The sequence below is a fragment of the Arvicanthis niloticus genome, chromosome 6 (assembly GCF_011762505.2).
Source record: "Arvicanthis niloticus isolate mArvNil1 chromosome 6, mArvNil1.pat.X, whole genome shotgun sequence".
In the NCBI taxonomy this organism is placed as follows: domain Eukaryota; kingdom Metazoa; phylum Chordata; class Mammalia; order Rodentia; family Muridae; genus Arvicanthis; species Arvicanthis niloticus.
The window spans coordinates 45,717,884-45,734,019 of NC_047663.1; the positions used below are offsets into that span (position 1 = coordinate 45,717,884).

The window sequence follows — 16,136 nt, forward strand, 5'->3', positions numbered from 1 at the left end:
TAATACACATACATACATGCAAGCAGCACACTCATACACATAAAGTAGTGAATCTTTTTTTTTTAAAATGAGAAGAAAGGGGGAAGAGAAAGACAGGGAAGGAGGGAGGGAGGGAGGGAGGGAGGGAGGGAGGGAGGGAGGGAAGGAGGGAAAGGAGTTGGGGGATGGTAGAGGAGAAGCAAGGAGGGAGCAGCTTAGCACAGATGCATGGGTTTTCTCAGACTCAGCTAGGCTGTCCTTGGGCCAGTGCTGCCCTGTTTGTGTTCTGAGCACACTGTAGCAATCTTTGCAGTCAGTTGCTGTAGGTCCTCCATCTTTGTTCTATCTTGACATTGCTTTAGTTATTCTGAGTCCCTTGCCATGTCACCATTTCTTTTTTCTTTTTTTTTTTCTTCTTTTTTTTTTTTTTCCTCCAAGACAGGGTTTCTCTGTGTAGCCCTGGCTGTCCTGGAACTCACTCTGTAGACCAGGCTGGCCTTGAACTCAGAAATCCGCCTGCCTCTGCCTCCCAGGTGCTGGGATTAATGGCATGCGCCACCACCGCCCGGCACCATTTCTTATCTTAGCCAGAGCACTTGTTTTTCTCCCTTAAGATGCCCCAGTCGCTATACTATCTCTCAATTACAAATTATTTTCCAATCTTTATCTTCCTCTTAATCTTTGAATACCTCCAGGTCCATGTCTTGTCTCTTGTTGGATGTCATGGCATAGGGCAGGCTTTGCTTTATAGCAGTGCACCAAAATGACCATGAAGGCAAAGAAGCTAGGAAGACCAAAGAACGATGGACAAATAAAGACGCTGCTGCCCAGACTGAGCTATGTGCAGCAGCAGGCTGTACATCTCTGTGGAGGTGACAGGTCACAGGCCCCCGGTCTCTCCAGCTGAGAATGAGGCCTGAGTTCTTTCCCCAAGCTTAAATAGCTGGCTCTCCTCAATGGAGGAGGTTGAGAATGATCAGAATTAGGAGCACACCTTCACTCTGATGGTGTGTGCAGGAGCCCTGCTTCTGGCTAGGTGAGAAAGTACAGAGTGACCAGACCAGCAGAAAACATAAGGTGGTGCTTGCCCGTAATCCTAGCACTACAAAGACTGAGCCAAGTATTGAGTTCCAGGCAAGCCTGCCTATCTAATGAGACTGTCAAAGATAGACAGATACATAGAAGGTGGACGGATAGATAGATAGATACATACATACGTACATAGGGGAAATAACTTACATATAAGCAACAGTAAGCATGTGCATGGCTCTGGTGTATCTTTCATTATGAGCTCACCAGGTGTTCATTTTCATCTTTTAAATCCATATCCACAGTTTCACAGTGATAACTATCCGATAAGGCAGTATGAGCAGCCAGACCAAGTATACCAGTCTGCCTGTGTATTCTTTCCTGAAAATGGAGGAACTGTCCTGGCCTGCTCTTCATCTGTTTGATTTTCCTATTATGCCCAAATCACATGTTTAGAGCAGTGCTATGACCAGAACTCACCAAGCTCCTACTTATGATAATGATGCAGCTTTCTTCCTCATAAAAGTATGAAACTAAGCCATCCTCTGATTCTCGAGAAAGGGTTGTTGGGGAGTTTGGTTGGAAACATTAGCAGTTTTGTCTTTTAGAAATAAATTCCACAGATTCTTAAGAATCAGTATGTTCAATTATGGTCTTACAACAAAGATTGAGATATAAATATGTGCCATTAAAAGGGCACCTTCTTTACTGGTTTTTTTGTTTGTTTGTTTGTTTGTGTTCTCTCTCTCTCTCTCTCTCTCTCTCTCTCTCTCTCTCTCTCTCTCTGTGTGTGTGTGTGTGTGTGTGTGTGTGTGTGTGTGTGTGTGTGTGTGTGTGTTTTAAGAACTGATCATGGATGGGGCTGACAGAATTTGAATTTCTGTCTGACGTCAAACACACTTAGCTTTTCCCAGTAATAGCAATTTAGAAAAAAGCAGGGGGAAAATTAAATAAATTAAAATCCTTCTAGTCTGACATGTAATTTTTGTTAGGTTTTAAGATTGCGAACATGTACTAATCTAAGAAACTTCATCACCCTCCCCCAAAGACATTTTGAAGCAGCCAGCACAGGCCTCAGATCTACTCCCATTCTTAACATGTATATGGTGTCAGTGGGCCCCAGAGCCCCCCAAGAGCATTTTTCACATGTGATCAAGATGCAGCTTTCTCTTCATGAAAAATATTCCTATTTTATTGAGATAAAAGCAAATTATCCCCATTAATATTAGAAAATACAGATTGATTTGTTTGTTTGTTTGTTTGTTTGTTTTGAGATAGGGTTTTTCTGTATAGCTCTGGCTGGCCTAGAACTTTCTGTCTAGACCAGGCTGACTTCCAACTCACAGAAATCTACCTGTCTCTGCTTCCCAAGTGCTGGGATTAAAGGTGTGCTCCACCACAGTTGGCACTTTCATTTATTTTGTGTGTGTGTGTGTGTGTGTGTGTGTGTGTGTGTGTGTGTGCACTCCTGCACATGGAGGCCAGAGGTATTGGATCCCTTTAGAACTGGGGTTTCAGGCATTGTGAACTGCCCAACCTGAGTGCTGGGGACTGAGTGTGGTCCTCAGGAATGCAGAACAGTACATGCTTTTAACTGCTGAGCTACTCTCCAGCCCCGGATATTTAAAAGAAAACAGTAATCACATGAAATTCCAATAATCAGATTTTTTTTCTTTTTATGCTGAAATGTTTTTAAATAAATAAATAGCAAGATGTCCTAGCAGGTAAAGGTTATTGCTGCCTAACCCGAGGGCTGAAGTTTCACCTTTGGGACTCACACAGTAGAAAGTGAGAATTATTTCCTGCAAGTTGTCCTCCAACCTCTGTGCATATGCAGTGACACACTCAAACACACATACACAATAAACAAACAAATAGGTAGTAGCGTATACCTTTAATCCCAGCACTTTGGAGACAGAAGTGGGTGGATCTCTGTGAGGTCCGGGCCAGCTTGGTCTACATAGTCCGTTCCAAACTAGCAAGGGCTACATAGTGAGACCCTGTCTCATCCTGCAGAAAGAAGGGCTGGGGATACAGCTGAGTGGTCGAGTGGCTGCCTAGCATGCATGAGACCCTGAGTTCTAGTACTAGTACTACTTACACCAAAACCCATGAGGTCTAGACAGCCACCCCCACAACCCAGGCTGGTGTGGTGGCACCACTTGGAAGGTGTATGCCAGCACTGGGGAGGTGGAAGCAGGAGGCTCAGGAATGCAGGATCAGGATCACCCTCAGCTCCGTAGAGTTTAAGCCTGAGCTACATGAGCCCTTATCTGAAAAAAAAAAAAAAAAAAAAAAGACAAAAATAAAAATTCATCACCGTTGATGGGATATATGCACATATAGTTGCATATTTCCTTAAAGCCTTTTGTGCTTCACTTTCTATCCTAGATGAACTTCCCCTGGGAATGTTATCTCTGAGGACAGTTGCCATGAGCCATCAGTTCTTCCTCCTGCATACCCTCACCTCCCCCAGTCATCTGCATGTCTACACCCCTAACCTGGAAGTTGATCTTACTGTGCCTAAGCCCCCCAGCTACCCTCAGGTGCATTGAGGATACATTTTTTAAGAAGTACCATGGTAAAATGGAAAGATGGTGGGCTTTGGGGTGGGACAAGCCAGCATCCGGGACTCAGACCTGCCAGCTGACTGGTTAGGCCTCACTAGACAGGTCACCCCATCCTGAAGCTTGTCTTCCCACTTGTGAAGCACAGTAATACCATCATAAGCAGTGAGTTCACGTGACTGTGTTGGTCACAGTGCTGAGAATGTAGCAGCTAATCATAAACAGTCTACCCTCTGTGTTTCCTGACTAAGGCTTGCTCCAGTGCCGTGCATGCAGAAGGTACAGATTAACAATGCAGAGGTTTGTAGGAGTGAGTGACTCAGACACAGCTGTGTCTCTCTCTCTCTCTCTCTCTCTCTCTCTCTCTCTCTCTCTCTCTGTGTGTGTGTGTGTGTGTGTGTGAAGTCCAGGGCTTGGCGCCCATGGCACAGCATTAGATCCCAACTGCCAGCGTCCAAACATCTGAGACTGTTCTCTATATCTCTCTAACTTGAGGTCAGGGAATTCAGGTTTTCAGGTTGTCAGGGGCTACTTTTGGAGTCTCTTGCAGACAAGGAAAGGCATGGTCTGCAGTGTGCTCTCTGTGGGAATGTGAGGATCTCCTCGCCTGCCATGGAAAGTGGACAGCAAAAGCAGATTCCACAGATAAGCTAGCCTCCACAATGTCACCTCTGATTAAACACAAGTTCTGGATACTTTGGTCATTGTTTATTTTATTTTTTTTACCTCCTCTTTCTGTCAACACTGCATCTGATGTACAAGTTTTTAGGAACTATTTCTTGTTATTTATATAGTACCAGACAGTATTTAATCCCAGACCACCCCACCCCCAAACAAAAGGAAAATTCTAGATATAAAGGGGTAACTTTTAAATGCTGAATGGCAGAATTTATTGGAAGATTGGAAGTGCTGGAGGCTTTTTTTTTTTTTTTTCTGTGCCCATTCTAGTACCAACACCATTTGTGCCCTTTGCTAAGAGATTTGTCTGGCAGCTGTGTGCACCCACCAGCTGCTCCCAGGGCCAGTGAGCTTACCTTGAACCAGCCCAGAGAAGTGGGAGTGCTTTCCTCAGTCTGTCTTTTCTCTTTCTCACAGTTATCCAAAAAGCATGCCAGTGTAGTGTTTGGCTGTAGATAGGCCTGCCTGTCTCTACTATGTCACTTGAGTTTCCTGTTCTATAAGACTGTCAAAGCTAAATGACATACACAGCTAGTAAGTGAAATGACACCAGGCAAAGCATTACCCATGGGAGAACACAGATGCACATACATAGGAGACCACTTTTACACACATGTACATGGAGGACACAGACACATACCACACATGCACACATATTTGTGGGAGAACACACATGCACATGCACATACACACACTTGTGCTGCTGCCTTGTTTGTTTTTTGTTTTGTTTTCCAGGATAGAGTCTTGAGCCTTGATGTGTAAGCCAGGGTAATACCCTTGAATTTATGGCGGTCCTCCTGCATGTATTGTCCAGCTTTTTGACAATTTAGGTTATAACCTAAGTCCAGGCATGGTAGTTCAGGACTTTAATCCCAGCACTTGGAAGACAGGCAGCTCTCTAAGTTCCAGCCCAACTAAGGCTACATGGTAAGACCTTGTCTCCAAAAATAAATTAATAACAACCTAATCCCATAATCATCTAGGGTAGCCAAGGACATCAGCCAACTGGAGTAGTGTCTAGATACAAGCACTGCTAACTGTATTTTGTACATTTGTTTTAAGTAATAGAAATGGGCTAGTAGCTGGATATGGTGATACATATTAGTAATCCCAGCACTTGGGAGGCTAATGCAGAAGAATACCATAAGTTCAAAGCCAGCCTGGGCTATATAGTGAGTAGCAGGCCAGGCAGGGCTACAGAGCAAGACCCTGTCTAAAAACACCAAAAAGCATGAGCTTAGGAAACAAAGGCAGGGATTGAAGTTCAAAGGTAGAACACAGAGGCCATGGGCTCCATTCCCAACACAAAAGTAAATCAGGAGCTAGGGAGAGAATTCAGTCAGCAAGGTGATTGTCATATGCCTGATCCCAAGCTCCTGAGTAAAAAGCCAGAGGTTGTGGCACTGGGGAAGTAGAGACAGGCAGATCCTTGGGGCTTGGTGACCAGCCACCCTAACTAATGAGAGACCCTGTCTCAAACAAAGTAGACTCCTGAGAAATAGTACCTAGGGTTGAATTCTGGCCTTTGTTCACACATTTACATACATGTGCACATGTGTATACACACATACACACAGAGAGAGAGAGAGAGAGAGAGAGAGAGAGAGAGAGAGAGAGAGAGAGAGAGAGGGAAATGTCAGTTTTCGTTGTTTGCTAGTACTTTAAATTATTTCCTTCATTAAGCTGACTATAAAGTTTAAAATCATGAGTGCTTACTAGTGTTTCTTTCAGGTTGGCTGTACCTGGCTAAAACTTAAAGCAAGGGGGATTTTTTTCACATATGCAACACATGTGAACATTGGTGATGTCCATTCAGCTAACTAGCAAGAACTTAAAGCAACACAGCTGCAGTCTGCCTTGCATCAGACTTGCTTTATAACTGGTGACAGAACATGTCACACTTCCCTTCATGCCCATCTTCTGTGAGTGAGGAGCTGTCATGTTTAAATAATTGTTTATAAGCTGCATTGAGATCATGAACTATCCAATGCTGCCAACTTGGAAGGCACTAGTCATTTATTTCTTGATTGACAGTGGGACACAAAGCTCTGTCCAGTTCCCTGTTGTGTTTTGTTCTTTTTTTGTTGGTGGTGGTGGTGGTTTTTTGCCCTTGCCCAGATCACCATGTTTCAAGCCTTGCTGCAGAGTTGGGGAGAGGAAGGTGAAGGGTGGATCTAACACCTGTCAATTTGGGCCTCACCCTGTGAGTTCACTGGGAATCATTGTTTGGAAGGATCAGATCTTTAAGATGAGGTAGAAGAAATGCTTCTCAAATAAGGTAACAGATAATGAGGAAAACATTACACATAGCTGGAGTGCTCATTGTACAGACAGCTCCTGTTGGAGCTTTAACTGTTTCTCTATTGTTTCTGGTTTTTTCCCCAGTTAATTTTTTTCTTTTAGTGCCAAACAAGCCTGTAGTTTCAGCTACTGGAGAGGCTGAGGGGGGAAGAGCTCTCGTTCTCAGAAGTCATGAGATCAGTGTGGTTCTGTCCCAATCAATCAATGAGCAGATCCATAAATATAATTTCCTTTTTTTAAAAAAATAAATTTCTTTTCAAATGAAATTGCCTTTTTAAAGAGATTTTTTTTAAATGTATTTATTTTGTATGTTTATATGTACATGTGTGCCATGGTACATGTGTGGAGGTCAGAGGTCATCTTACAATAGTCAGTTTTTTCTCTTTCCACTATGTGGGTCTCACATGGGGTATCAAACTCACAACAACAGCATTGGCAGCAAGTGCCTTTACTTGCTGAGGCATCTTGCTAACCCAGAATTTCCATTTTCTGTCTGGAGCCTGTGTTGGTTTACGTGGGTTTTGTTAGTTTGTTTTATTAGAGACAGAATGTTGTGTATACGGTCCCTGCTGGCCTTAAGCTTACAAACCTCCTTCAGCCTACAATGCTGGAGATCACAGGCATGCACCACCACACCCAGTTTCAAAACCTGATTAGAAGCTTTGCAAAAGTCTTTTCATGCCTCTGTAAAAATGGAAGTGAGGGGCTAGAGAGCTGGCTCAGAGATTAAGAGAACTTGTTGCTCTTGTAGAGAACCAGAGAAGTGTTTTCTTGCCAGAGACATCAAGGCCTTAGGGCTGCTGACCTCCAGTCTAGATGGAGCCTAAGGGCTATGTTTGGCTTAAGAGTTTGAACAGGCAACCTTGTTTAGTTTTGAAGGCTAGCTCAGCAGAGCTCCTCCAAGATGGGGTCAGGGGTGAGTACCTGCCAGGTAACACAAGCTGGGAGCACCCAGCCCTCCTGTGTACCTACAAAATACAGAGTCACTACACTGTAAATTCTTCTTGCCTTCCAGGGCATTTCCCTGATTCTTCCATGAGTATATAAGTTTGAGCTCCATTTTGTTTGTTTTGGGGGTTTTGTTTATGTTATTATTTTGTTTTGTTTGAGATGGGGTCTTTCTATATAGCCCAAATAGTTTCTATAGAAACTAGCTATATAGACCAGGCTGGTCTCCAATTCATAGAGTCCCCTGCTTCTGACTCCCAAGTGCTAAGATTAAAGGTACATGCCACTACACTCAGCCTCATTTTTGTTCTTTTGTTTGTTTGTTTGTTTTGTTTTGTTGGTGTTTTTTTATTGTTGTTTTTTGTTTTTTTGAGACAGGGTTTCTCTGTGTAGCCCTGGCTGTCCTGGAACTCACTCTGCAGACCAGGCTGGCCTCAAACTTAGAAATCTACCTGCCTCTGACTCCCAAGTGCTGGGATTAAAGGTGTGCACCACCACTGCCCGGCCCTCATTTTTGTTCTTAACCAGTCAAAGATCACATCAACCCTGGTGAGAAAATACACAGTGTATTTTTGTGGAAGGTCTGGGGGAAGTTGTTTTGTAGTGAGGTGTAGTGGCTCATCCCTCTCATCTTAACACTTAGGGGGCTGAAACAGGAAAATTGCTATAAATTTAAGGCTAACTTTGGTTATATAGTAAGTTCCCAGTCAGCCTGGACCACAAAGCAAGATCCTGTCTCAAGAAAACAATAAATAATAATAAAATCTCAAACTCCTCCCAATTTACTTTAAAAAGGGTCTGTAAGTGAATTCCCTTCTAGTTTGTTCTGGGTTTCACCACATTTAGTCCAGTTGCTGAATCTCCCCAATCTCCCAAGCTGCCCAACTGCCTGCAAGTAAATATTCCTCCCTGTTCTTCAGTCCCTGGTGGTGCTGTCCCTCTATGGCAGTGGTTCTCAACCTTCCTAATGCTGTAACAGTTTAATACAGTTCCTCATATGGTTGGGGACCACCAACCATAAAATTATTATTTTTTTAGAGACAGGTTTTCTCTGTGTAGTCCTGGCTGTCCTGGAACTCACTCTGTAGACCAGGCTGGCCTCGAACTCAGAAATCCGCCTGCCTCTGCCTCCTAAGTGCTGGGATTAAAGGCGTGCGCCACCACCGCCCGGCCATAAAATTATTTTTGTTGCTACTTCATAACTGTACTTGTGCTACTGTTATGAATCATAATGTAAATGTCTGATATGCAGGATCTCTGGCATGCAACCCGTATGAAAAGGGGTCTATGGGCCTAGACACCCCCATTCGTCTGCTCAGTAATGTGCTGAGCACCCTTTGCTTAGGTGGGAAGGCTGCCGGAAGCATTAATGGGAACGATCGAAGAGAAATGGAGCCTACACTCCATGCCACTGGGGAGGTGGCTTGCTTATTTTTACTTTAAAGCAGCCTCTGTGTCAGACGATGCCAATCTGTATGATACCAAGTCACGACCTAGTTTCCATCCCCCAGTTCCCCTTTTCCATTAACAGGTAACACCGTTCCCCTGCAGGGGCTCTCAAGCTTGGCTCTTCCTGTCTGTTTCAGATGCCATGGCAGAACGTGGAGCATGTTGGTGACCAGAGCCCTTATGTCACTTCTGTTATTCTTCATATTAAGCAGAACGTCCCCATCATCCGTGACAACCTAGCTTCCACACGGAAATACTTCACACAGTTTTGCATTAAATTTGCAAAGTAAGTCCTGAGTTGTTCTGCTTTCTTGATGCGCTTTCTGTTTCAGTCTCCCAGGAGAACCAAGCAGCAGCACAGAGATGCCCATGTATCCATCTGTTCATGACCATATCCCTCACAAACCATACTAATGGGGTACAAACCTGTGGTTGACCCCAAGATCACTCTCCAGGCCTATCTCTCTGAGTTGGAGAAATTGTTAATGGTTCTGGTATCATACTCAATAAAGTTATTTTACTGCTGTACTTAGCCTCCCAGCAGGCTCACAAATCCAGGTGTCCCATCTTCTGGTGGGGCTCATTCTGGGACCTCCAGGAAAACTAATATTCTTCTGTACCCCAAAGGGCTATAATGGTAAAAGCAAATGGACCACTTCAGGTTATGTGCATGCTTATAGCAGCAGTCATCAGCCATGGCAGAGCCAACAGAAATGATCTGGGGCGTCTTGTTCTTCTGAATTTTGTCCATGAAACCACTCCTTGCCCGAGCTTTTATTTTTCAGTAAGTTCATGTGTGCATTTTGTCTCTGACTGGATTATAAACTTCTCAAGGGTTGGGCCCGTCAGTTGTACCTTTGAGCCTTTACTTCCTCCCCTCCACCACAGGACTTGTTATAGTGGCCAGAAATCATCTACTGCTGAATATCCTTATGTCCAAGGAAAGTACTAGGAATTGGGACTAGAAGCAAGCCCCAAGTTGCCTGCCTTCCTGTCATGTCCTTGTGTGTGGCTATTTCAGCCTTGAATTTTGAAGCAAGGAAGTAGTTTGGTTCTTTGCCAGTCAGCATCTGGCTCCGGCACTGCTTCCCAAGAGGCCAGGCAGTGATGAGGGCCAGTGTCTCCTCTGACCAATTATCAGATGCACAGTTTGGCAAGTTGCTCCAGGAAGGTCAGTGCTGTCCAAGCTACCGTATTTGGATTGTTTTCGTCCAGGTCCCAACTGGTGACTCAGGATTCTGAGTTTCTCTTTTCTCCAGATCTCTCCCGGTTTGTATTCAATTAGATTTTCCCCATCTGACATAAATAAATCCCCAAGGAACAACAATGACAAAGTAGCTGTAGAGTTAACTTTAGTTTCAACCTCATCAGGAAGGCTTGGGCTGACTCCCCAGGGAGCGTTTATGTTTTCACGCCACAGATGGACCAGGAGCTGACATTCCCTTCTCTCTCTGGATGCTCATTAATGTGTTCTAAAAGCATTGCTGATAAATCACATGTGACACTCCCTGTAACCACTGTTACAAGTGTCTCTGTAAAAATTTACTGTGACTCAAAATCTCCATTGTAAGCACCCAGGGGTCTGATTGAGCTAAGGTTAAAGTGAATAAGGAGTCCATTGCTCAGCCCATCCAAGTGTCAACTTCACATTCTCTCATCACCTTTTAATTTTAGTACTAAGTCACTCTGAGTGTTCTGGGAATAGGGTGCCCATCGCCCACATCTGGAAAAGTTTAACTGAGGACCTAGAAAGTTTTGTGCTTTAACTCTTGGTGACTTCCCGTCTTTATAAAATCTCAGCCCAGAGCAGTAGCCATCACTTCCATCCTGCTGGTCCTTGGCAATGACATATCACTTTGCTGGGATTTCTTCTCCAAAAACATGTATCTGGATTATTTCCATGTTTCCCCAGCCCACCCACTATGGACCAGTCAGGGCAAGTTCAAGGCCAACCACAGCATACTCTAGTGTGGAGTAGCTTCCATTACAAGCTATACAGGCACATGTGATGAGTCCCAAATTCAGCCTCCCATTACTCATTTGGCACAGGTTAAGTTCTCAGAACCCCTTCCAGACAGCCTCTTGTTCACTTCTCCTCTAGATCAGTAGGCCCACACCTGGGTCTGACTGCAGAACTTCAGGTACTTTTGCTGGTCCATCTGTGGCTGTACTGACTCCAGTAGCAGCCTTTTCTAATGATTTATCAAGGTCACTCCTAGTTGAAACTAGTTTGGCTCTAAATGACTTCTCTCGCCCACTAAGCTAGTATGCCTCTATGAAATTCTCCCAGAGGTCTTTAGCACTCAGTGATTACAGTGTACAGGAAGAGATGTGGTGCCGGGCGGTGGTGGCGCACGCCTTTAATCCCAGCACTTGGGAGGCAGAGGCAGGCGGATTTCTGAGTTCGAGGCCAGCCTGGTCTACAGTGAGTTCCAGGACAGCCAGGACTACACAGAGAAACCCTGTCTCGAAAAACAAAAAAACAAAAAAACAAAAAAACAAAACAAAAAAAAAAAAAACAAAAAAACAAAAAGGAAGAGATGTGGTGAGTTGAAGGGGAGGACACGGCATGGACCCAGCATGTAAGATGGAGGAGACAGGTAGCAGCTAGCTGCTGTGGAAACCCTGCCCCTTTTCATGCTTCCTCTGTGGGCCTGGGCCCTGGGCACCTCCTGGTCAGTTCACTCTGGATCTTGCCTAGTAATGCACATGTCTGTCTTTCACAGCTTTGAACAACATCAGCACAATGCAGCCTTCTTGACTCAGGCCTTGAAGCTTTTTAAAAAACCTTTCCTTCCCCAACTTGCTGGGTTTTCCCTCTCCCTCACCCTAAACAGCATTATCAGCCCCTTAGTGATCCAGGTTGTCCCTTAGTGCTCAGCAGATTTTTAGAAAATCATGTGATTTTTGTTTCTTGGTAAAAGAATTGCCACCTTAGTGATTATTTCTTGGTTTTGCCTTGAGATACCCTAACTGCCCATGTAGTTCTCTTTTGCCACTATTGGGGTATGTTCAGCTACTGGTACTCAAATGGACTTGAATGGCAAAGTAGAATTTTATTGTATTGTCTTTTGCTGTTGTTTTGTTTTGTTTTGATTTTTTGAGACATCATTGCACTGTGTAACTCTGGATGTCCTAGCACTCATTAAGTAGACCAGGCTGACCTTGAACTCACAAGAGATCTGCCTGTCTCTCCTGAGTGCTGGGATTAAAGGTGTATACCACTACACCTTGCACAAGATGGATTTTTAAATTTTCATATAACCTCAAATCTAGAGGAAGTTAGGACAGACTTGAAAAAAGTTGGTTTAGGGGAGAGATAGCTTAGTAGGTAAGAGCACAGGCTGCTTCTTCAGAGGTCCCCAGATCAGTTCTCAGTACTCACAGGGAACAGCTCACAATAGCCTATAACTCCAGCTCCAAGGGTCTCAATGCCTGCTTCCAGCCTCCATGGCACACACAGACATATACACTAAAATAAAAATACATAATTTTTTTTAAAGACAGAGAATATGATTGCTTTAGGGTTTTGGTGGTTTCATTGAGACCTGGTATAGTCTGCTGTCTTTGAGACTGGCCACACCCTCCGAATGGTAAGAGGACAAGCATAGGTGTGTTATATAACTCAGTGCCCTAGGCAACAAGTGGGCGTGTCTTGGTAACCTTGCTGAGAGGTGCTTTCCTCCAGATGATTAGACTGGCATAGAGTAAGTCCCTCTCGAAGGACCTAAAACAGTCACCAGTGGAACTGGCTGACGCTCAGTAGACTTGCCCTCTATAGGACTGGAGTGTGGCTCAGTGGTATTGCCTGGCATATGCCAGGACCTGGGTTCCATCCCCAGCACCACAAACAAAAATAATTCACCTCTGTAGCTTAAGATGAGGTAGGCTTTTCCCCAGAACATCAAGGCTATTCTTCCCTAAACAAATCTGGAGCTAAAGTTAGAAGGAAAGAACAGGCAGTGAGTAGTGGTGTAGGGGACGTGAGTGTCCACCTTGATTCTCGGTTTTCTCATGAAGGGGAGTAGAGCCTTAACAAGTTTCTGCAACTCTTCACTAGAAAGAAAATAAGCCTAACTTGTTACTTTTTATCCACAGTTCGTTCATTCCCAAATTCATCACCCACCTCTTCAAGTGTAAGCCGATCAGCATGGTGGGAGCAGAGCAGGTAAGGCAAACTTTGTATGGGACCTTCACTTTCAGCCTTAGTTGTAGATCCAATACACATTCTCAAGTAGACCAGTCTGAAGTCTGAAGAGACCCAGACTGGTTTCCCTGGTGTAGGGAGCTACAGGTTTTTCTGTTTTGTTTTGTTTTGTTTTGGTCTAGTTTTGTTTTTTCGAGATAGGATTTCTCTGTGTAGCCCTGGCTGTCCTGGAACTCATGCTGCAGACCAGGCTGGCCTCGAACTCAGGAATCCACCTGCCTCTGCCTCCCAAGTGCTGGGATTAAAGGCTTGCGCCACCACTGCCCGGCTATTTTGTCTTTTGAGGTAGGTTCTCATATTGTAGCCCCGACTGGCTCAGATCCATTAGATAAGCACATCCTCATCAAGTATACAGAAAGTACAAAGCAAGGTTGTGGAAACTGTCTTAGGGGCATGAAGAGTGAAGGCTTCAGGTTTCTCTGAGGGATGCTGCTGGAAGGATAAGAGGCAGTGTTCTCAGTACAGCAGAGTTCCTGGGTGTGGCGGGGCAGAGGCCACATGAGGCAGGGAGAGCCTGAGCTCACTCACCTCCCCAGGAATATCCTTGATGGGCTCCTCTCTCCATCTGAATTCTCTGCTGAAGCATGGTGGTACACGCCTATAATCCCAGCACATAGGAGGCTAAGACAGTATGATTTTTAATTCAAGGCCAATGTACAGTATATAGTGAGACCCTGTCTTAAAGAAACAAAAAGACTTGGTTAATGTCACCTGAACACTGATGAACTGAGTTCTATACTACAACAAAGTCACTTTGTGTTTGTCTCTCACCTGTTCAGACTATCTGGAATTTGGGCAGTTTGAGTTCAGGGAACATTCTGAGTGATTTTAAAAACAAAAACAGGGATTATGGAGATTGTTCCATGATAAACACTGACCAAAAGCAACTTGGAGAAGAAATGGTTTATTTTCATACAGGTCGCAGTTCATCAAGGGGAGCTGAGATAGGAACTGAAGCAAAGGCCATGGAGAAGCTGCTTACTGACTTGCTCTCAATGGCTTGCTCAGTTTGATCTCTTTCTTATGGAATCCAGGACCACCAGGCTAGGAATGGCACTGCCCATAATGGTCTTGGTCTGGGCCCTCTCACACCAATCATTAATCAAGAAAATTCCCCACAGACATGCCCATAGACCAGTCTGATCGCAGCAATTCCTCAGTTGAGGTTCCCTCAACTCTGGTAAGTCTAATTTGTGACAAGCTGACAAAAACTAATTAGCACACCATGCAAGGGTGTGGGTCTGAGTTTGATCCGTATAAAAGAAACCCACATAAAACTTCAAGAATACAGGACTAGCCGGGTGGTGGTGGCGCACGCCTTTAATCCCATCACTTGGGAGGCAGAGGCAGGCGGCTTTCTGAGTTTCAGGCCAGCCTGGTCTACAGAATGAGTTCCAGGACAGCCAGGGCTACACAGAGAAACCCTGTCTCAAAAAACCAAAAAAAAAAAAAAAAAAAAAAAAAAAAAAAAAGAGTAAGAATACAGGACTAGAGAAATGGCTCAACATTTAAGATCACTTTCTACTCTTGCAGAAACCTGGATTCTGGTTCCAAAACCCACTTTGGGCAGTTCACAGAACCTGTACCTCCAGTTCCAGGGCATCTTCTGTCCTTCACAGGCACTGCACACACATGACATGCAAATAGACAAACAGATACACAAACAGATACATAAATAAAAGCACATTAACAAAACAAACAAGAGTGGTTACAGTGTTCCAGCAGTGGGGAGGTGGGGACAAGAGGACCCCTGGAGTTTGCTGGCTAGTCAGTCTAGCTAAATCAACAGGAACGAAGGTGGATGGCAATTGAGGCAGATACTCAGTGTCCACCTTGGCCTACACACACACAAATGCAGGCACAAAAAATATTCCTCCAATCTCTGAAAATACCACTTAAAGTGTAAACTATTCACAGGCAAATCAAGAACAACTCTTCTTCAACTCTATTTGTGAACACTGGCTACATGTAAGATTGTGCAATTCATTTCCATAGATCCTGCCCTGGTACCAAACAAAGCAGTGAGGTAGAGGCTCAACTTTTTCCCAGCTCAGTGCCCTGTCCTTGTGGCTCCTTGGTTGTGTTGACAGCTCCTCCCCCCCCCCCCCCAGCCTCCTTTCTTGGATAAGCATGTACTCATGAAGTGTCAGAGGCAGCTAGCAGCATCTGTGGATAGCAGAGTCTCTTGAATCTTAAGTGCAGTATGATTTTTGTCCCCTGTTAGCAAGTGCAGGACACTGTGAGCACTCAGGCTCTGAGCTCTGGAGTGACATGAGCAGAGGCTGGACCCTGCACCTGCAACACTGGGTCTGTTTGTGCATAGATACTTTACAGGACCTCCACTTCCTGTCTCTGAATTAGGAGTACTTAGTACTACCTCATGAAGTAGCTGAGGGTTAAATAAAACAGAGCCATATATGGTGGCAGACACCAGTAATCCCAGCCCTTGGGGAAGCTGAGGAAGATAGAGGGATTGTAAGTTTGAGGCCAACCTAGGCTATACAGCTAGATCTTGTCTCAGAATAAAGTAACAGAAAAACAGTAAAAATTAAAACCAGTGCCCATAAGTAAGACGCATGGCTGTCATGTAGCCAGCCCTCATTAAACACCAGCCCTGCTCACTATAAACTTCCGAAGACCTGGACATGACCTTGTTTCTGTTTCATTGCTTGTCTGCCCTGATATCTATCCACATGCAGCCTGCATGAAGACTTCTAGTCAGTGCTTGCCCTCGGCTGTCTGCCTGACTAGCTCCAGCCTGAGTCAAAATGTTGTCTTGGAAAACTCCCTGGGAGGTTGTACAACTCAGACACCAGCTGGGCTTGACTGCTGCAGTCAGTGTTCTGAAATCCTGACCCTGGCATGTCCGGAGCACAACACTCATTCTCTCCATCGGAAGTGGCAGAGCAATGCCCTCACACGCCAGCTCCAGTTTCATTAGTGAATGTTTACCAGGCACTCACTCTGTTCGCCTCATT

At 44.6% G+C, this 16,136-nt stretch overlaps 1 protein-coding gene across 1 annotated transcript in view; it reads left to right on the plus strand.

Moving 5' to 3' along the window:
- The window catches only part of Vps53 (VPS53 subunit of GARP complex), a 133,361-nt gene that overhangs the window by 102,928 nt on the left and 14,297 nt on the right, over positions 1-16,136 (plus strand). Inside the window, exons 18-19 of the mRNA XM_034505814.2 lie at positions 9,089-9,237; positions 13,050-13,119. Coding sequence (XP_034361705.1) covers positions 9,089-9,237; positions 13,050-13,119 — 219 coding nt within the window. The remainder of the gene's footprint in view (positions 1-9,088; positions 9,238-13,049; positions 13,120-16,136) is intronic.